Source organism: Passer montanus, unplaced genomic scaffold (assembly GCF_014805655.1).
Source record: "Passer montanus isolate IOZ18808 unplaced genomic scaffold, ASM1480565v1 scaffold61, whole genome shotgun sequence".
NCBI lineage: Eukaryota > Metazoa > Chordata > Aves > Passeriformes > Passeridae > Passer > Passer montanus.
Window position 1 is genome coordinate 1,323,486 of NW_024371149.1, and position 22,680 is coordinate 1,346,165.

Here is a 22,680-nt window from a genome sequence, read left to right on the forward strand (position 1 = left end):
ATTTTAGAAAATTGCTCTTCCAATCATCCAAAAGAAATTTGAGTAAAAAAATTTATTTTGATGCGTTTTGGCTTTTATTTTATTCTGTTTACTGAAAAAATTCTTGTCGGTGATTATGTTGTGTTGGAGATTAATTAAAACCCAAATTTTGTTCAAATAATTATCTTATAGAGGTATAGGTAGACTCTGACATGTTTTTCATTTATTTATAGTAGCTTAAATTAATACGATAGCACACAAACAGGTGTGTAGTTCAGCACAATGACTTGGTCAAACAGGTCAAACTCTGCCAGTACAGATGTGTGTGTTTGATATTCCATTGGAAGTCTTTCTCTTCCAGTGGAATATTCCTTTATCCTCCAATGGAATATTCCATGTTTAGAAGGAAGTCTAACTGTCCTTCCTAGGGAGTTAAAGGCAAGGTCCTCTAGATGCTGCCTTTGAGAAGCCTTGTTAAGCCCAGGTCTCCATTCACACCCAGTGACTTGGGCAGCTTCTTCCAGCCCTGCCCTCCCTGCAGGTCTGGGCTTTGGCACTGCCAGCTGAATGTGGTGGCCCAGGAAAGCCAAGTGTGCTGTGATGGACTTGTTCTTTTATCAATGGAAGTTCTGTTCTGTGCTGGTGTTGTTGCTCAGAAGAGAGGGACATGCAGGTTCAGTATATTTTGGCTATGTCAGTGATAATTAGACAGAATCATTCCATTATGAGATGTATATACATCGCAATATAAAATTAATATAAATTCAAGTCAGTGACTTTTTGTTAGTGGCTACATCTTAAAGGGAACTGGTCAGTATTTAATGCATATTATAACCCAAGTATCAACAGTTGTGTGATAGCATTTTTGAATTGGATAATAATTTCCCAGGCTTTCCATTCACTTTAGTACCTGATGTTTGATCCCATATTCTTTTCCTATGCTAGGCCTAGTCCAAAACCAAATCATGATTATGAAAGACTGAAGATTCAGTGTATGAAGGCTATGTCAGACCTACAGTCTCTGCAGAACCAGCACACCAAGACATTGAAAAGGTGTGAAGAAGCAGCAAAAGAGGCAGATTTTTATCAGTAAGTATTAGTAAAGCTGTGCAAGGTAAGAGTTTACCACTCTGTGCTCTATCAAATAGCATTAGAACATGGTAATCAATTAATTTTTTTAATGCTGTTTTTCCACTTCAATTTCAAGATGGATAAAATCCATCAGATAAAACATTTCTGGCCCATTTGAAATGATCATGTATGGACTGCCTGTTTTACTTCTAGACATTTGAGAAAGAAATCCCCAATGTGTTCATAGGCTCAGAAAAGAAAGCCTGATTACTGATTTGAAGTTGCAGTCTAACAGTTTCACTGTCAGGCTAGAGAGCAGAATATAATCCAAGAGAGTGGGATTTCTTACTCTCTTTTAATAGCTTGAAATAGCTGTTGTAATGATCTAAGTTATAACAGGTTTAATTCAGCTGTTATTTTCTCCTGCAGCAGTTGCTAAAACGCTGTGTTCTTTTTAAAAGAAAGTTTGCTTTCTAAAGACTTTACCATTTGCACTGAAATCTGAATGACAGCATTGTAGTAATCTGCATGTAAAGATTACATATGCTTAATTGTGGGAATATAATTTGTGAAAATGCATTTTGTTTTTTAACAGGTTGTTCTAATTTTAATGAAAATTTTTTAATGCTTTGGTCATTCTGTGCAGGAACGTTGGTATTTAACCTGATAAGGAAGAAATGCAACATATCTTAGAACACAAATTTTTATATATAAATACATATTTGCATATTTATATATAAATACATATTCACTAGCAAGTATGAGAGTTTAAGTAGAACCATTCTGTTTCAACGATAGAAATCCTTGTCAGTATCTAAAACTTAATTTTTGATCTGTAGCAGTAAAATACATTCAGTTGACTTATCTGCTCTTTTTCAGCATTGGTTTAGTATAATTTTAGGCTTGTAGCTTGAATTTTAATCTGAATAATAGCCTTCTCATGTACTTCTCAGTTGTTTAAGTGAGAGTGTATTTCTTCCATAATTATAGCTGGCATAATGAACTTTGGAGGAAATTTTTATCTTGAGTGTAGTTGAAACATACATAGTGTGGTTTTCTTGGTTGTGGAGTTTTTTTTATAGTTTGATAGGTTTTTTGTTTTTAAAACAGTAGCACCCAAGGAGATTTTTGTCATTTTCATGTGTGTTTTGTTTAGCTTCTGCTCAGATGAGGAGCTCAAGACAAAGTGGAAATGATCGGTGGGATAATGGCGATTATTTAAAGAATTATAATATTATGCTATTTGTGTTTGTCTGCCTGCTTTTAATGGCTGTGAAGTGACATTGACAGGTGGCGTAAATTCATCATCTCTTTTGATGAGGTTTAAGGGTGCTGTGTATGTCTGTGTATTTTCACACTTAAGCCCCTGTTTGTTTCAGGTTTTGTTTTTTTTTCCTGGTGCTTGGAATACACTGATATGCAGACTTGAGTTAGTTTGACCTGCTTTCTTGGTAGGAAACTCATGCTTGAAATGAATTACTCCAGGACTTTGTCCTTCCAAGTTTGCCTCTAAGAGCGTTTTTTGTGTGCCGTGGCAGCACGTTGCACAGTCGGCTGCTGAGCGACCAGTCCCAGCTGAAGGAGGACATGGATACCCTGAAGAGGAAGAACACACAGCTGGTGAGGGAACACAACCACCTGCAGCAGTCCTGTGAGGAGATGAAGAGGCTCCACGATGAGGATCAGAAGGAGATAACAGACCTGCGCAGCCAGCAGCAGCAGGTGAGCCACGGCCTGGAGTGTGTGTGCTGGAAGAGATCCTGGCTGCTTCCCTTTCATAGAGAAATGGGAATGTGCAGCGTTGATGCCTTGAGTGTCTCGCTGGGTCCCAAACAGCCTCCTTGCCTTGTACAGTATTAGGGGAGACAATGACATCTTGATTACTAATTGATTTTCTTTGTCTAGTTGGAAAAAAAAAGAAAAGAACAAGTAGTATTTAAATGCAGAGATGAAAAAGTGTACATGAAGATGGTATTTGTACAATATATTTTTTAAATGGGTACAAAGTCATCACAAATCTCACTTAAAGTTGTAAAGTGATTAAAAAGATGACTGTGTTCCTAAGGTATTTTTATGGGACAGGGTTTACTTTAAACTTGCATGCAATATTTATTGTATTTTTTGGGAAGAATCACAAAAGGTTGATTCATGTTTTTGAACTTGAAACAAAAAGAGACAATTTTCAGGACTGGAAGAGTTGGACATTTCAGAACAGGCTTTCTCCAGGTCAGCGTTGTTCACATATTCTGAAAATTTAAAAAAGAGTAATGCTAAGGAGCAACTGGTTGTATCAGGTTCACTGTTCAGCTACAGAAAAAGTCTGTTCATTTAGTTAGAATTGTTACAGTAGCATGTGGAATGGTTAAACAGAGTGTCTGGGTTCACTGTGTGTAGGCTGATTCACAGGGCAAACTTGCAAGTCAAACATTAGGCTTCATAAGCAAAATCTATGCAAGCCAAAATAATTATTTGCTAGGGCAGGAGGGGCAAAGGTCAAAGCAAGCTGAATGGTACTTTAGGAGGTGCTTGAAGATTGGTTCTTCCTTGTTATCCATTTTTCTAACACTGTCTTGTGAGTTCTGGTGTGAAACTGTTTAGTGGCTCGGTTCAGAAGATAGCAGAAATTATTTCCTGTGTCAGCCTGGGCAAATAGCTAAATTGGTCTGTGCCTCAGTTTCCCAGTCTGCAAGGTAGGGATGCAAAACCTCTGAGAGAAGGCTATTCTATTTTGCCATTCTGTCCTGAAGCTTGGAATTATCTGGAAGCACAGAAGGAGGCTGATGTATCATTGTCAGGATTGATTTAAAGAAATCCAGTCTTATGTCAACATCATGATTAAACCTTTAAAGAAAATGATGTATGTGACTCTTAGTGGGAAAATCGTCTAACTCCATTTCTCAGCTTGTCAGAGTGATTCATGGTGTCTTGAAGGGGTGCCAAAAGTCTTATCTTGTCCCTGTAATTTCACATATGAATTAGTCTAACTTTCTGTTGATCCCTCTGACGTGTTGTTTCGTTCTCAGGCCATAACAAAATACATCTTGGTGGCCTCAGGGAGCAAAAGCTTTTGATCAAATTACTCTTTGTGTGGGATTGTCATGGATTTGCTGTGTAGCAGCTGACCAGCTTAAGTTTCTGCTGCTCACATATGGAGTTTCATGTTGCCATGGCTGTGTTCCTTGGGCCAGCTGGGACTATTTACTTTCTTTCATTGGGATTTTGAATGGGAGATGTTTATTGCACTGGTGCATCCATTTTCCTTTGGCAGGTCTGTGTTAGCAAGTTTGTCCTGAATCCCATCAAATTTCTTGTGTATTAATTCTTCTTTAATTATTTAGTGTGTTTTCAACATAAATGCTTTCCATATATGCTCTAGATAGTGAGAAGTGGTTTGTTTGAGTTCCTAAATAATTTGTTCTCCAAGTTGTTCTTAAATTCATTTGGGAAGTAGTTTTCAGGAAAATGGCTTTCTTGAGTGGGTTAAAATCTATGTATTTGCATTTTACATATGCCTACAGTTTACCACATGTTCAGTTTATCTGAAATGGTTCATTGAAGCATGCTGGCTAATCATGTGTCCAGCTCTGTGCATGTTGTGCTGCTGAATCCATTGAGGATTTGGATGTGTGTGGAAATAGCCTAAGTACAGTCTTGTTCCAGGGCCACTTTTATATATCCTGGTTAGTTAAAGGAGACCAGTGCCAGGCTGCAGAACTTTTGTCTCTGTTGTGTTATCTTGCCTGTGTAGCGAAGTGGTTTATTAACAGTGACAGTTGTTAGCCTTTACCTCTGGGCAGTGAAGAGAGGGCAGCCTCTTGCTCTCCCCTTCCCTTCTGCTCTGCAGGCATCCAGGTTCCTCCATGTTCAGTAACTGGTACTTACTCGAATATAAGACACAAAAGATGAGGAGCCAATTTGTGCAGGATAGCTGCTGCGTGTTGGGTTTCAAATTTTTACAGTGCTCGTATTTTCTTCTGTCTTCCTTCTAGTTCTTTAATACTTTTTTTTTTTATTTTCAGATAGTTAGGGACATACCTCTGCAGGCTAATGTTAGTATTATATAATTCCTGGCACCTCTCTATATAGAGCATTCCTGTTTCTTCCCACTGCTCCATCAAGGCCAGATTTCAATATAAAAGACAAAACCAGAAAAAAGGAATATAGAACAACAACAAAAAAAAGCTTACTGCTTTATTTCAGGCATGTGTTTTGCCTTTTGAGAATGAGCAAGGACTAGATTTGCTGACGCTCGTTATTAGGAGTTTATGTTGTTGCTGGTCGTGTATCATCAGTGTTGCAATTTACAGCAAGATTCCTATGTTGATGTAAATTAATCAGGTCAAGCTTTATTCATGTTTAAATGGATTTTTCTCTTCCTGTTCATCTTTTATGTATGCTTTTTGAAACATAAACCTCTGTGGGAAGTTCTCAGATGAAATATTGTATGAATATTAATATAATATGCCCAAAAGTAGAACACATTTTGGGTAGATTTTATTTTTGTTATGCTTTTAATTATTTAATTCATTCAGAGGGTACAGGCAACCTACCATGAATGCCACCTCGTGGGCATCTCCTAAATTACCACTATCATCTTGGTGATCAAGTGATTACCACTTGTTAAAAGTACAAGTACTTCAAAAACAACATGGGTTTAATAGGTGTTCATAAGAATTGCCGTAAGAGAGAGATTTTCATACACTTGTACTTGTGATAAAGCAGACTTTTAACTCAACAGAAAGCAGATGTAACAATCCTTAGAGTAACAGTGGCACTTTAAGGAAAGACTGAACTTCTTTTGTCATTAAAAAGAATGATTACTAAAATCGGTCTATATATTTTAGTTCTAATTTTGTTTCTTATGTTTGTATCTTAAATCAAATTTCTTGAACTGATTAACAGTAAAGGTTATTGATAGAGTTTATGGCATTTTTTTCAGGTTATGAAGCAAAATGGATCATCAGAGATACTAAATAAACTTTATGACACAGCCATGGACAAGCTGGAGGGAGTGAAGAAGGACTACGATGCGCTGCGGAAAAGATACAACGAGAAGATCGCGAGCCACAACACAGATCTGAGCCGCCTGGAGCAGGCTGAGGAGGAGAACAGGCGTCTGCAGAAACAGATTGACATGCTCATGAAGCAAAGGGACACAGCAATTCATTTCCAGCAGCAATATTCATCCTCTCTGAGGAGGTATAACTGAGTTTTCATGCCTTTGACTTATCAATGCTAATGTAGTTCCATTGTGTTTGATCACAAATACTTTTCTAATATTTTTTTCTAAAATTTCCCTCTAGTGTATGTAATCTTCTGTGATGACTAAGCATGTGTATTTATATAAAATTTTTTGGAAGGTTCTAGAATGTGTGATGGGGATGCTAAATAGGAGAAATGGTGCATTTTCTTCAAAAAAGGGTTTCCCATTTATGGTTTTGGAATTATATGAGGAATTTTAACCATTGTTTAGCTTGTGTGAGAATGGGATACTCTACTTTTGAACATATGTTTTTTTTTAGTTGTAGATACAGGAGTCAAATATAACCAGAATTTTGTTAAACCTCAGACTTTGTTCCAAACAAATTCTTCAACTCATGGCAAGCCTGTAGATATATCTCCTTACTTAAATAATAAAAGCAAATCAGTAAGGGAATATAATTTCTAAAGGTGTTTTGCAGATGAAGATCATCTCAAGCCTAAGTTAACTTTTCGTGGTATTAGAGTTTCAGACTGTGGGGGACTCTGAGACAGGGCTTTGGGGAGGCAGCAGAGTTCTCTGGCTGCAGGTGTTTGGGAGTCTTGCTTCACTGAGAAGGTGCTGCTATGAGCAGCATATGTGTTAAAATGGAAGGACACAGACACTCCTAGAACACTTAGCCCCTCTCTGCTCCTTGATACCAAGCCTAGTTAACCATATGGGGTAGGAAGGATTAGCACACATGAGGACTGCAGAGATCGTCCATGGGTGTGTTAAGAATGTTTTCATTGACTGTTAGGGGTCGTGCAGAACTCCCACAGACCAAAGTCAAAAATGGTTTCATAGCAGTGGTTATTTTTCAGCAGAGAGAATACGTTTTCTAACAAGTCCTCTGTGGTTATGTTTTACCCATGGATACATGTGGTTATCCAGCCAAATCCTTAATGTATGAAATTAATAACAAGTGTCTTAATAGTGTTTCTGCTTGTTTTCAGGTTTGAATCAGTACAGCAGGAACTAAGCAATGCCACAGCACAGAACAAAGAGTTGCAGAGGGAGATGGAGCGATTACAGTCAGAAGTGACAAGGTTCAAAACAATGCAGCTGAAAGCAACCAAGGATGCAGAAAAATACAAGGAAGAAAGGGATTCAGTTTTCAATGAGTACCGCCTCATAATGAGTGAGAGAGATCAAGTAATCAAAGAGGTGGATAAGCTTCAAACAGAACTGGAGCTTGCCGAGTCCAAGCTGAAGAACACTTCTTCTGAGAAGCGAGTGGCCAGTGAAGAGATGGAAGCTTTAAGACAGGTACTAAGCTATTGTTTTAGTGGGGAAGGGAAATGAGTGTATGTTGTTGATGCTGGAATCAGGAATGTAGAACTGATTAATGGAAAATAGGAATCTGCTGCAAAGAGGAAATTGTGTTCTGAAGTTTTCCTGTGCCAGTCCTTTTTACTGTCAATTTCCATGTTTGAACAGAGTACCTACCAGTTGACATTTGCTATACACTTAATTGACTTGCATATTATAAATCCTTTTGTTTGCTGTATTAGTCTTTCATATCTCCTTAAGTAATGCTTTCTATAATAACATAGCTCTAAATATTCATTATTTTAAACTTTTAACCTCTACAGGAACCACTGGATGCTATCTGCTGTGACTTAAGACGGTACATGATCAAGTTATCTCAAATACTTATGCAAAGCCTGTGCTGACATGCATGTTCTTACTCGTTTGCCCTTCTATTGCCTATAAGTTCAAGGGGCTATTTTGAAGATTTTTTTCTTTAGAATTTAGGCGTGCCTGAAAGTGTGTAAAACCAGAACTTTCCAATATGTTCTTGAAATGCTTATATCACAGCCATGTCAGAGTGAACCTGTTATGATTTGCAGAACACAGTTTGCTGCTCAGTTTCATTTCTGCTGACATGCATTCACTTTACTATTTGGTTCATAAATAATTCAGCATGAAATAGATACAAGCAAATATATTCCATTGCCTATAAATCTTATTTTACTCTTTTCACAGCATTACATCTGAACAAAACATTCTTACAAAAAATTAAAGGTGGAGCTTTCTTTTAAATAAATAACACGATCTTTTGAGGAACATAAGCGAACTGTGACATGTGGCATCAGAGCTTCTAAGTATGACTAAATTCTGGTTTTAATAAGTCATATTTTCCAGCCCTGCATATTTGTCAGCTCAGTAATTCAGCTATACAGTGAGTGAGTGAGGTTTTAGTATGTTTCATACGTCTTCTACTTTCATCAAAGCATTTAAGCCAATCAAAATACCTATTGATTTCAGTGAGATCAGGGTAGGTTAGGAATACTCATGGGAATAGCCACAATTAGTCATTCTGTTCCAATTTGTTATATCTGTCATTGTGGCACTATGAGTAATTTGCCGAAGTGCCTTAAGGGGTAGGGAATTAAAATTTTAAATGCATGGATATTGACTTAAAGAGGTGTTTGAACAAGAATCAGCAAGAGCCTAGGTCTGGGAAGTGTGGTGCTGGCAAGGCAGAGACATGTACTTTTCTTCAGTCCCAGAACTGGCCCTTCAGAAATCAGAAATGACTGCTGCTGTAATATTCTGCAAGGTGTAAAATAGCCATACTTCAGTTGTCTTTTTGTTCCCATTTTTCTTTCCTGTAGCTGTGACTCTTTTGCTTGTAAAGAAGTATGTTCTTGTGTCACATAGCACTGGATTGCTGCAGCTGTGTTCAGTGCATAAGGGATTTTGTAGATCTGTTAAGGAAAATGTTGGAAATATTTAAAAAATGTATCAAATGCATTGATTAACTTGAAATAGTGTCCTGGAATATGTCCCCTGTAAGTGGGATTGCCCTCTCAGTGCAAAGTTGTTCTGGTGCTCTCTGAAAAGACATCTTAGTGGTTTTCATTTTTCTTGAGATACATGGCACCTCTAAGTGCTCTATAGTGCTGCGCTCATTGATTGTTTAAAACAGCTCAGAACTCATTTAGGTAATTGTAAATGTAGTTTTTTCTCTGAAGCTTATGTTTTGTAGTGCACCATTGGTGTCCTAGAGAAATTGTAAAGCAACTGAAATGGAGAAGAGTTTGATTTTTTTTTTTTAAAGCATTATATCTGAAGAGCTACTGCTGAGGTCACACAGTTAATTTCCAAGTTAGACATGTAAGCTTTCATTAGTCACACATGTCCAAACTTATTGGTTTAATAGACATATAAAATGTACTAATTTAGTATTTATAAATGATAGAAGAAATCTCATTATTTTTGCACTAATGGACAATTTTGGATTAAAGTCTTAGGAACTCACCCAATCAAAGTCAGGGATTGGATGTTAGAGATTTCTCCCTCTCCTTTCTCCAATGCTTTTCTTTCTGTTTGACATAATCTTTTACTCTGGCAAATACTTAGAATGTTATGTTTCATTTCAGTGATAGTCAGTTTTCCCCTCAGTTTAAGAGATCCATTATGTTTTGTCCTTATGTTATATTCAGATGTGAGAACTTCCTTAAAACATAAAAATAATTCATAAATTCAGAATCATCCAACTCAAGCTGCTCTACTGTTATCAAACAGAATCTGTTTTAGTCAGTGCCAAATGGTGCATTCCCCTGTGCTGTGTAGTTGTAATTTTGTGCAAATGTCCTAGGAAAAAGACAGAGGTGAAATTTTATCACTGACCACCAGAGGCAATGGCTGCTCCTATTCAGAGGGTTTATATTGAGCATGCTGAATTAAACTTCATGGTCATATGTATTTTTTTCCAAACACTTTAAAGGACAGTAAATTCTTCTTTAGTGATGGTCTTGCTGAGAGCTTTCCCTCTGCCTTGGTGACTTTCATCTCAGCTGTTTGTGTGAAAAGACTTAATATTATTCTTTAAGTTTTATACACACATTTGAATGCACATTTTATACAATCTGTATAGTTAAACTGTGCAAAATGCTGATTTCAGTACTAAAACTAGCCTGCAACAACAGACAGTTCAGGGATTTTTCTCTCTTCAGAGTTACTGAGCAAGGGAAGTCTTACTGGTGTTGAATGCACTTGGGCGTTAAGGTAATTGAGATTTCACCTACAGAGTGTGTGATTAATCAGTGCTCATCTACTACTCTATAGCAGAAATGGCACTCTTAATGTCATTGTTAAACAGTCTGACTAGCTTTACTTTGCACGTCTCAAAAACAATTCTGTTAGTACAGCAAAATGCAATTGTCAACTGGGATTCAAATATTCAGTTTTATTCTTTGCAAACTGTAGAAGTAAATAAAATGAAAATCAGTTTATGACGTGATGTCTTTCTGTCCTTAAGCACTTCAGCTGTTTCTTTATTTTGCTTTCGAGATGCCAACTGTCTCTGGTGAGCTTTTAGCAGTCAAAACATCAGTAGCTTCCAGCTAGGATTTCTTTTAGCCATTGACTGACTGCTTCTAGAGACCTGAGCCATCTGAAAATGCATGGGCATGAAATTAGATTGTTTCAATGACCCATTCTTCTAATGGGGAGTCTAATTTAAATAATTTTAGAAGGGCAGAGTATTATTTTAGAACACTTCTCCATTTGCCTTATCTTTTTTATTACAATGCTGTTGAATTCCATGCTTAAGATGTACTGTCATTCCACTTTATCAAATATTGTAGTTTTATCTTCAACCTTCTGTAGCATATTGCTATCTTAATGTTCCTTTAAAGCTCATGGAGAAGCTCTAAGATGCTTATGTAGCTAAGTTGTCTAAATTATTTCAGTCCTGTAAAACTGAAGCAGTTGTTGAAAAATATTTGTCATATATGCTTACTATTTGACATATTTAACAACATCTTTTTTTAAACACCAAGTCTGTTTGGTTAATCACCTTTTTTCATTTAGGTTCCTGAAAATTATCAGTGCTCCTAGAATCTTGCTTACTTTTGGCAGAGCCCTGTGCTCATGTGATGGTGTGATATTTTTAATACCACATTTAATATTCTTTGCTAGTACCTACTTGTATGTAATGTGATCTGCCCCCATTTTTCAGAACACTAGTGGTAAACTCTCTAGGCTTTTAAGGTGTCATGATATGTATTCAGTTGGAAAGATGAACTATTTCCTTCTGAACTTAACCTTCTACAAATAATGGGTCTTGTTTTAGGAGCTAAACTCTGCTCTAGTGGAAAGAGATCGAGCAATTTGTGAGAGGAATGAGTTACTGGAAAAATACTGTCATGAAGTGAAGGACAAAGCTGAGGCCCAGAAGGAACTTGATCAAGCTTGCAAGGATATAGAGACAGTGAAGGAAGAAAGAGATGTTGCCAGGAAAGAGAGAACAGAAGCTATCATCCAGAGAGACCATCTGCTAAGGGAATATTATCAAGCCCGTCAGGTATTGCAAGTCTTTACTAATGCCTTTTTCTTTTTTATCTTAATTAGGTCAGTAACTTGCAAGACAAAGGTCTGGGCACATTGGGAGTCTTCCCTCTTCTCCTCAAGTCACTCTAAAATACAAACACATGCATGTGTGTTCTTCAAGACATACTGACAGAAATTCTTGTTCGGAAGTAATGTGGTTGTGCTTCGTATTAAGATTCTGATTGTAAATATAAATAGAAAAAGTTTACATTTTAACCAAGTTGGAAGTCAATAAGTCTAGATTCATTAGTTTGTTTTACATTCTTGAAATTAACCACGCACAGTTGTTTGCAAGCCCACAGCTTCTGGTGGGCTGTACTGTTTGTAGTTGGCTTGTGTTATTGTGCTGCAAGCTTGGAGTTCTCTTTGTGTATTTGTCTCACTGTTGACACCATCTCTCTTCAATGTAGGGAGTTTTGGAGGGGCAAGTTAACTTAAGAATCAAGTAATTCTTATCTAAAACAAGAAACATTAAATAAAAACTTTATTTCAATTCCATTGCTCTTCAGTTTCATTGCTTTGGAATTAAGGGACCTGTATGAGTCCCAAGTCTTGGGATTGCTGTCTCAGGGTAAATAATAGATGTTAATGCAGGAAATATGTGCTGTTGATCTATACTATATATATACTATATGCAGTTGCATATGCTAGTATCTTGATTTCTAAGTGTACTTGAAGGTTTTTCCTGTCTGCTAAGCAGATCAAGATTGTAGCACAGAATGTCATCTCTGAAATATGACACATTCACTGATGTTATTTTCAAGTGAGGATTCTTATTCACATAGTTGTACAAATTTGTGTGCTACTGGATGAAATGCATTACAGCAGGCTTTATCTTTCCTCCCAACCCTCCCAAAGTTGCTGCTGAAATAAATGAATATTTTTCGTGAAATCGTAAGAATTGAATACATCAGGCAACATACAAATAACAAAAGCTGTTTGTGCATATTTACCTAAAAATTGTGCCTAAAATACTTATCTGTGTTTCTTAATTCCTAGATACAAGATTCTGCTACTCTAGACATAGAAAGAGCAAACAAAGAAATTGAAATGCTTCGGAAGCAATATGAGGCAATGTCACAAGAACTAAAGGAAGCTGTCCAGGAAGCAGAAGTAGCCAAGTGTAGGAGGGATTGGGCCTTTCAAGAGCGGGATAAGATTGTTGCAGAAAGGGAAAGCATACGGTAAACAACTGCTAGATGATACCTGAGTGATCTCTGTAACACCTGGTGCACAGTTGGTTCAGTTCTAGGGTGGCTGGATTTTGCCAGCACTTCCTCTGCATTAGCTATCACATGGTGATTTTTTAAAAAATGTTGAGGGCACCTTACAAGATCTTTGTCGTTTTCTGTGCTATCATAACCAAAATGTCTCTAGTAAATACCCTTAAGTCTAACAGCATTGCTGTGTAGGAACAGCCAATTGTGCAATCTATTAGGCATGCTATACTAATAATCCTGCTGTAGCTCTAGTCCTGCACATAATTCTTTGCCTGTGGGGACATGCACAAAAAGTATCCAATGTGTCTGCTACTAAATATATCTAAGGAACTAAGAAAAATACTTATTTAAGTTTTTTTTTTCTGCTAGTTTAAAGACGATAAGTAGAAATAAGGTTCTGAAAGGGACGAAGGAATGAAAAACTAAGACCTAGCATATGTCGTTTTTTTCTTCCTTAGCCTTTTTTATTTTGCAGATAGAAACGTTTTGAAACTGCTCTTTGAAATTTTACGTTAACTATGCAATGTGGTAAAACCAGTTTACTTTAATAGGGTTTTAAGTAACTAGACTGAAACCTTTTTCTTTTGAAGAACTTTGTGTGACAACTTAAGGAGGGAGAGAGACCGAGCTGTGAGTGACTTGGCTGAAGCTCTTCGCAACCTGGATGACATGAGAAAGCAGAAAAATGATGCTGTTCGTGAGCTGAAGGAACTGAAGTATGTTAGAGAAATGACCAAACTGCATTACAGTTTGTGATGAAAACTTTGTTTTGTTAGCTGTGTTCTTAAGAGAACCATGTGTTGTTGCAGCTGTAGGCAGCAGGCATTCATGTTATTGTGTGTAGAAGCATTGCCTAAATTTTTAGTTATCATGGAAATTATTATACTGGACAGTATCTGTTTGATCTTATTAATGAGACTCATAGTGTGAGCTTTGTGCTGTGGAGATAAACTTCAGCAATATTTGGATCCTTTCACGGAAATCATATTAACTGCAGCTTAGTTCCTCTCAACTGTTTACTCACTGGTTTATATGAGAGGTTTTGCCATTGGTATTTCACATGCCCTACATACTGATGAAGCTCTTCTGAGGGTAAATGCATTTTGGAAGATGTGAGAAACCTAGTTGTGCACTTAGTCATGTAAAAATATTGCAAAAAATGTAAGACTATGTTAAGACAGTATATAGAAATGGAAAGATAATTTGATAGCAAACCAAGAATATTGGAAAGACAGAAGCCAGAGGAAATTTTTGACAGCTTGCATTTTGTATTTAGCAAACCAATACAATATCCATGACAATCTAACATTATTTTTCAGTTGATTTAAAAGGGGGTTGTCTGTGTCTACGAGTAATAATTTTCTTTGCCCAGGGAAAAGATGGAAAATCAATTGGAAAAAGAGGCCAGATTTCGTCAACTGATGGCCCATAGTTCCCATGATTCAGCCATAGATACAGATTCTCTGGAATGGGAAACAGAAGTGGTAGAATTTGAAAAAGACAGAGTAAGTAAAATGATACACTGCATTGTCTTGTGTATTGGATAGCTCTGAAGCCAGTTATAGTCTTTAAATACTAGTTAAGATTAAAAATATGATTTTGGTCTTTTTAGTTCTTTGTTTGACAAAAAACCATGTAGGTGCACATAGAGGCAGCAAGTGCAGTTACAGCTACATTAAAGTAATTGATAAAACCAAGCTGTTATATACAAGCTTTATAATTTTCTTCATATGCAGTATAAATAAAAACAGTTCCTACATGTAATGTTGCAGGGTACCCAGGTCCGTATGGTATAGTGGTCTTTAAGTTTGTGATTCACTGCAGACATGGCAGTGCTAAGGCAGCCAAAACTTGAAATATGAAGGAAACCGTTATATTAGAGGCCAGTCTTTTGCTGGGAATAACCCTTAAAATCTGTGCATAAAATAGTTCATGTTTTACACTAAGCTGTTTCTCCCACTTTTGCTCAGATCTGCTGGTTAGAAATTTTAAAGTATTAAAAGTACTTACTCATGGTGAAGGTGTATTTTAGGGTAATATTACTGTTCAGTTTGAAAATCTGGGATCAAAGGAGATGTTAATCTCTTCCATGTCTGTAGAGGAAATTAAATCTCTTTTCTATTTTGGCCTACATATTAAGTAAGGTTCTTAAGTTTAGCAATCCAGATAACCTCTGCTTCTTATTCTCCTAGTAGTATTTTTCTCCATATAATTTCCCATTTTTTCATTGTAGTCTAAAATTTTTGATTTGCTGCAATGTATGTAATTTCTGAATGCTCTTCTATGTGAAATGTTTGGTTGGTACATCCCATTGTTATTAGTAACTTTTTTGAACACATAAAATACACAGGTAGTCTTCCAGATTGTGATTAATTTACAGTAACTTCTGTATATACCAGAATTTCTTGGTCGTTCCTGAATGACAAGCTTTAGTGATTAAATTCTGTCAAATTAAATTAATTTTATTTTACTGCAGTATTCAGGGATCATCTTTTTTTATGCTCTTCCAATCTGTCTGAGTTCTGACAGTCCATCCCTGCAAAATCATTAATAAGTTCCTTTTTTGACACAAAAATAGATTTTAGTGTTATTATGTTTTGAAATACATATTGAAAAGATAAGATGAACTCAGTACCAATGTTGATCCATCAGAATCGCCATATGTGAATTCTTCCCTTTGACCAAGCTGTTTCAGCACTTCTGATCAGTTCCATCAGTTTTGTTCCTTGCCATCTCCTCTGTTTTAACTCATAACTAATAATTTTGCTTTTCTGTTGTCTAGTAAATTAATTAGTAAGTCTAGCAAAAGATGTGCTTGTGCTAAACAACTTTGCAGCATGATGAATTTTCTATTCATGTGTAGTTATTTAGTTTTTCTTTACTTCAAAGAATGCTCTACATATTTGCTTCACTGAGATCAAATATGTGCACTTTGTAATTTGAATATGTTTCCCTTTTTTAAACATAGGGATTTCACTTGCAGCTCTCAAATTATAGTAATAATACTGTGCCAACCTTGTTCAAATACAGAGAAAAATCTTTGCTGACCTACCAGCATTTGAATCCCAGGGTCAAGATTATAGAGTTTAATACATTTCAGTCATTTTATTTTTGCTTAAACTTCACCTGTGTGATTAAACTTGTGTTATACATAATCACTCAGCTCAAAACTAAGAGAAATAATACTCACTTGTCAACTCTGATGCTGTGTAATGATACTCTGATCTCTACGTGATCCTTATTTTGTGGCAGCCTCATGCTCTTCCCTATTAAATTTTTGTCTTACATAGGACATGTGGAAGAATCATAAGGATTTTAATTTTCTTTTTCAGTTTTAGCTCAAGTTATTTTCTGGTAAATCTTGACCTTTTTGCATGCTTTATCTTCAGCTTTTATCAGGCACCTTTTGTACTCCCTGAAGACATTATGCTCTTCTGATTTTGAGGGGTTAACTTGAACTGTACTTACCCATCTACTTTAGACTCTATTTTTTTCGTGTTAGATTTTGAACTTAAAGTACCATCACCCTTCATTTTGCTGAGAGGGTTGATCCAGTAGACAGCTTCAAGTAGAATTCTCTAATTTTTACAAGTGTATTATTTAACAGTGAAAATAGCAATAATAATTCAGTTTGTGGTCAATTGATACCAGTTTACTCTTTTTTGGATCAGTTTTTTTCTTTCAGTGGCCTTATTATTTATCAAAGCAAGCACTACATTAAAATTTCCCTGTTTTGTTCAATGACCGATCTCTTAAAGATGTTTGTAATTTTTCACATCAAGAATGATGTAGTTTGGGTCAGGCTTGGTAGAATATCACCTCTAAATCTGTATTTAGAAATGGTCCCCCATAATGTTTGAGCTGTCTTCCCTGTTTACTTCTGGTCTCTAGTCATACCACAGCAGAGGTCTGCCTGAGTTCACCACTAACACACAATGATGGTTCCTTACCTTGGTGGTTGTTTTTTCCCCTGTTCTTGGCCAACATGTCCTTATTTCTTACTACACAACTGATATTGTACCTTACAACAGGTTATATGAGTCTGAATGGGCTTTTTCACATGCTTAGCTGCTTTTCTGTTCCTCTTTGGTGAAGTTCCCCATTTGTATTGTTTAAGCCTTAGTCTGAGAGAGAAGGATCATTCTAATGCCAGAAGACTAATGGAAATGGGAGTTTATATATTTACATACAAAAAATAAAACTTTACCTGATGCAGGAATACTGTAAATAGAAGTACATGGTGCAATCATGCAGTAATGCCTCTTGGTAACAGACCGTGTTTGCCAGTGCAGTGGAATCACTTGTTATTAATAATCTCTAGGATGATATGGACTTGAAAGCACTTGGTTTTGATGTGGCAGAAGGTGTGAACGAGCCGTACCTCCCTGGAGACTGCGGGATCTTCGTTACCAAAGTAGACAAAGGAAGTATTGCTGATGGTCGGTTAAGGTAGGCTCTGACTTCAGAAGATGGTTTTTGATCATAATAAACTAAATCTGAGCATATTGGAAATTGTCACCGTTATTTTCATTTTTTGAAGTTCTTTTTTCTTTATCATTTTCCGTGTGTATGTTATTCATGTTGGTTGGGAAATCACACTGAGAAGACTGGTGCCTAAAAGCATTACAGAAATTAAACACTGTTTGACTCAGCACTCAAAACCCAAAAGAATTTGAAATGTTCTTTTGTTGCACTGTGCCCTGTTTACTCCATTATTATACTCTCCTCAAACCTGTATCTATTCATTTAAATTTTGGGAAAGACATGAGGGCAAGTTATTGAGGGAGGGCAAGAGAAAAGGAGAGTAGAGCAAGGGATCATATGGAACCCTCTGCAATTCTTGGTGTTGATAGAAGGTTTTTAGTAATTCCTCTCAGTACAAAGCATTGCTTTTAAACAAGGAGTAGTAATTATTGATTTCAGGATGTACTTTTCCTGGTGAAGTTCAGACTATCAGTCCTGGTTTTCATTTAGCTGCTATTTAATGCTTTTTCAGGAATGGATAACTCCAGATAATGAAGGATGATTTTGTTGAGATCAGCTCTGTTGCATGGCTTTTCATGGAACATTGTTCATGTGGTGTGTCCAGCAAAGTGTGCTTATAACTGACCTACCTAATTCTGTGTATCTACCAGAGTGAATGATTGGCTACTGAAGATAAATGATGTGGATCTTACCAATAAGGATAAAAAGCAAGTTATAAAAGCTGTTCTGAATGGAGGAGGTGTTATTAATATGGTGGTTCGAAGGAGGAAGTCTTTAGGTGGGCGAGTGATAACACCTCTTCACATCAATGTTTCTGGACATAAAGGTAATGACTAACAAGGACAGATGTAAATGGCAAATGTCTGTTCAACCAAATAAGGCTTGGCATAATGGTACATGTTCTCTGAGCCTTTGCTTAAATCACATTTACATGTTAATGGCGTCCTAGAGGGGAGTTTTCATACTTTTTTAAGCAAACCAAGAATGCTGTTATTGATAATAGCTTCATCTTGTAACTACAGGTTTTCTTTTTGTCCTTGGTGGGTTTTAGTTGATTGTTTTTTTAAATACTTGTCTCTAGTTGGCTGCCTGTTTAGAATGTTCATGGGAGTGTAAACAAGTCTGTTAAACCTAGTTACCCCGTATTTGTGTATTTTTGGGATATTGAAAGTCCTTGTTTTCCCTGTATTGTTGTTTCTTTGAAAGGGCTTTCAGAAACTGAGATTCAGCTAGATTGGTAGTCATATTTCTTTTTTGTGCAGGCAGGTCAGACATGCCATTTAAGCAATATATTTGAATTGCTGAATCAAATTCTTCTTTATCTATTTCAGATAGTGGGGTCAGTCTAGAAAATGGAGTATTTGTTGCTGCTGTTGTGCCCGGAAGCCCAGCTGCCAAAGAGGGTTCCCTTACTGTGGGAGATAGAATAATTGCTGTAAGTCCTAAAAACACATTTGTCTTTCTGAATTTTTATTTATTTTGAAGTGTTACTATTGATGCTACTCTTTAAGATGCCAAACGTTCCAATTTTTACTTTTGCAACCTTAAGTCCTTTTTGTAAATTCACTGGATATTTATTCTAAAAGTTTTTGTATGCTGAGTGATGAATATGATGTGCAGCTTATTTCCTGAGTTCATATGAGAGTTTTTGTCAGAAGCATTAGCTTATTCAGGCTTTTATATATATATATATATATATGTATGTAATGATACCTGTCATTCTTACACTGACTAGGAAAGATCAGTTCCAAAAAGGCATCCCTTCATTGGATGAGATGTTCCTTGTCTTGTAAATGTTGGTACCACAGCTGTCATCTGTTCTGGGGAGGGATTCTGTCCCTGCTGCCTTTGCAGCCTTACAGGAGGGGTGTGGTTTGTGCACTGTGAAGGGGGAGGTGGTTGCTGTTGGTACAACTGCACAGAGGGTGTTGTAAACTGGTGGTGTCCCCCTGTGTCCTTGCAGGAGTAGCAGATTGGACTTAGGAGTTGTCCATTCTCCACTCTTGAAAATTCACAAACATCAACCAGACTTTAGTCACATATACATGTGCAGCCCAGTGTTTTCCCTGTCTCAGAGATCACCTACCTTAAATCCTCCTTACCTCTTACCTTTGATTTACAGATGTGTGTTGTGGTTTCTTTTGTCTGCAGATCAATGGCATTGCACTAGATAATAAGTCACTTACTGAATGCGAAGCTCTACTACGAAACTGTAGGGATTCCCTTACTCTGTCACTCATGAAGGTGAGTAGCAGAAGCTAAATTTGCAGAATTCTCTTAATTTTTGCAGAATTATTGTAGTTGTTCAAGGAAGAGTATATGCAAGAAAATGAGTATATCAAAAGGGGAAGGAGACAACCATCTGGATGCATTTCTCTGGTGGTACGCTTCCTCAACAGTTTTTTCCAAAGTAAGGCTCTTGTGCCATCTAGTAGGAAATGAGACTAACTTACTGTCTTCTTTCCCATTTGTTTGGTGATTACATGAAATGAGTGCTACCACAGTTGCTTGCTGCTTCTTGGGTTTTGCTTCAGAGCTGCAGCACTTTTGTACCTGAAAGATAAACTGCCTGCTGACTAAAGAAAGTTAGCTTTTAGTCAGGAGGAAGCTGTGCAGAAAACTGAACTCTTGCTATCATGAAGATTAAGGCTTTGATTTTCACGCTTATTTCTATAAAATAGTTATTCTGTTTTGCTTTTTGAGTTTAGAATCCCATTATTCTGGGCTTGTTACATGGATTTTGAGTCATAATTTCAGCACTAGGGAGCTTGAGGTTTTAAGAACGTAAGAAGATTGTTTGAGGGGAAGTGGGCAGTGAAAGTTATCTTATTGGCATCACTTATCAGAGGCTGAAGTAGAACAAAGGGCCCTTCACTTTTAATTGGGTACTTTTGCCACCATGTGGAGTTGCCCTTTTGGAATTGTTCTGAAAATGTTACAAAAATTTTGGTAGCTTCATGTCATCTCATGTTCTGTGCTTTGAATTGTAAGGTATTACTAAGTGTATATACAGGTATAGATAAATCAAGAAGGCTAGGATATGAGTCATACTAAACAGAAATCAGCCACAATAATGTGATCACATGTGGTTTTTGTTTTAGGTTTTTCCTCAGAGTTCATCTTGGAGTGGTCAAAATATATTTGAAAATTTGAAGGATCCAGAAAAAATATCAAACTGTAGAGTTCATGCATCAGAGATACAAGCACAAAATAAAAGAAACCTGAAACTCAACAGTTCAACCCAGACCGACATTTTCAATCCAGACATCATGGATGGCAAGAAGGAGCAGAGCGATCAGGGCAGCACTTCATTTTGCGATCACAAACCTTTCCCTAGTAACACATTACGAGTTGACTCTCGTAGGAACACAGTGCACAGTTGCCATAGTAATTCAGAGCACAGTCTCAGCTCCTTCAGCCCAGAGACATATGGGGACCAAGGCTATGGAGCTGTTGACTTGGACAGCAGGAGGCTGCCTTATGAACCGACGGGAACTGACTGTGTCATGGTTGAGACAGCGTTTGACAAAGGGCATGGAACTAAGCATAGCGGTGGTACCTGGCCAAAAGTCATGGTTAATATTTCAGCAACAGAAACAGAAAAGTTCTCTGTGTATAAAAAGCCAAAACAAAGGAAATCTATCTTTGACCCTGATACTTTCAAAAGGCCACCAACTCCTCCCAAACTGGACTACCTTTCTCCTAATCAGGTGACAGGCCATTCACCTCAGCCATCAAAAGTTGAAGTGGCTTCCACTCCTCCAACTCCTCCTAAGAGAAGTGACTCCATCAAATTTAAACATAAACAGCAGGCAAGCTCTGCATCAGAGTCTACAGTAACAACGGGATCCCCACCCACCAGCCCAGCCACTGCCCAAGCTCCAGTTTCCTTGGCACTTAAACAGGATTCTGCTACTCTCAAGGGGCGCAGCAGGAATGCTGGGCATTATTATCGGGAGGAGGGAATTGACTGCACTCACCTGTCTTCAAGGAAATCCTGTGAAGATGACATTGGTTTTCAAAGAGTTGAAGAGCCAGAGATCAAAAGACCGCGGCCAAAATCGGCTCCTGCTCTGAGGCATAAAATGACCCCTGTGCCAATTCCTAATCCTGCACTTCAGGTAGAACCTTGGTATATAGCTCAAAACTAGAGACCTTGAAGTATATTAACAGTGTGGTTTTGGGTGCCTAGTTGTGGACCCGAGCAGGAGCAGTGTAGCCCATCCTCAGAATTCAGGTCCTCTGAACTCAGGTTCACTTGGCAGTGTCACAAAATACAAAACCAGTATGTGGAGTTCCAGTATTTAACAGGCAGTGGTGGCCTCCAAACAGAAAGATAGAGTTCTGCTTGCTGCCATACCTGGGGTTTTAATGCTGCCTGTTGGAACATCTGGGCTCTTGTATGTTTTTGACAATATGAAAAGACATAAATAAAAACCATTAAGCATCAGCTTTTGAAAAAGTGAAAGTAGGGTTTCTGAAGTTTTGCTAAGTCAGATTGGTTGTCCAGATCAGTGTACAATTCAACGGACAAAGGTGTGCCACCCATAGTGTTGGTTTTTTTTAAGTCTTTTGATGTGTCAAAATAATTTTGTACATCTTACCTGAAATTCAAAGGCCCATTGCACTATAAAGGTGAACTGTTTATTAGAATATGATGCATGTTCAAAATCAGCATATAATTTGTTAGAATAAACAACCCTGCCAAGAAAATGGTGGGCCATGTCTTGACAGAGTGGATGGAAGGGAAATGTTTTGTGCTCTGGAAAGGAACTGTTTATATGAGTGCATTATATAAAAGTGACATATAATCAATAATGTTATTTCATGTCCACTGCCTCAGATTTGCTCAACTGGCAGATAGAGATATTTTTTTAAAATTTTCCAACTGAAAACAGAAGTTTGTAGAAGTGTTTTTGGGTTTTTTAATATAATTACATCATAATGACTTAGAATTTCATATTCTTTTCCCTTACTTGTTTATACCTGGGTAATTCCACCCTGTTCAAAGAGTTTTAGAAGCAATAAAGATGGCAGAACTGAATTGGAAGCAGTGCAGGATTAGAGCCGTATCCTGCAAAAGTACTGGATTCTCAATACAAGAGAATACCTGGCAGGTTTTTATGCCTTTTTTTTTTTTTTTGGTTTGCTTCCATTTTGTTTTGTCTACTTCCATTCCTTATGCATTCCCAAACATTTTTAGGGAAAAATAGTTATGGAGAGCTTTAGGCCTCTGTGTAAGCACTGCTCAGCAAAAAATTAAAACATACCTCTATTACCAGCACAATCAAAAAAAAGCCATTGTCCATAGTAGCTACTATGAAGAACATGAACTCTGTCCCA

The 22,680-nt window shown here is 37.2% G+C and overlaps 1 protein-coding gene across 3 annotated transcripts in view; it reads left to right on the forward strand.

The window, feature by feature from the left end:
- DLG5 (discs large MAGUK scaffold protein 5) overlaps positions 1–22,680 on the forward strand; it is a 97,664-nt gene that overhangs the window by 51,835 nt on the left and 23,149 nt on the right. For all 3 annotated transcript variants that reach the window (XM_039727367.1, XM_039727369.1, XM_039727368.1), the window contains exons 4-16: positions 925–1,068; positions 2,589–2,772; positions 5,990–6,249; positions 7,246–7,558; positions 11,376–11,606; positions 12,632–12,816; positions 13,443–13,568; positions 14,225–14,357; positions 17,174–17,301; positions 17,988–18,163; positions 18,669–18,772; positions 19,489–19,581; positions 20,439–21,458. In XM_039727367.1, the coding sequence (XP_039583301.1) occupies positions 925–1,068; positions 2,589–2,772; positions 5,990–6,249; positions 7,246–7,558; positions 11,376–11,606; positions 12,632–12,816; positions 13,443–13,568; positions 14,225–14,357; positions 17,174–17,301; positions 17,988–18,163; positions 18,669–18,772; positions 19,489–19,581; positions 20,439–21,458 (3,097 nt within the window). The remainder of the gene's footprint in view (positions 1–924; positions 1,069–2,588; positions 2,773–5,989; positions 6,250–7,245; positions 7,559–11,375; positions 11,607–12,631; positions 12,817–13,442; positions 13,569–14,224; positions 14,358–17,173; positions 17,302–17,987; positions 18,164–18,668; positions 18,773–19,488; positions 19,582–20,438; positions 21,459–22,680) is intronic.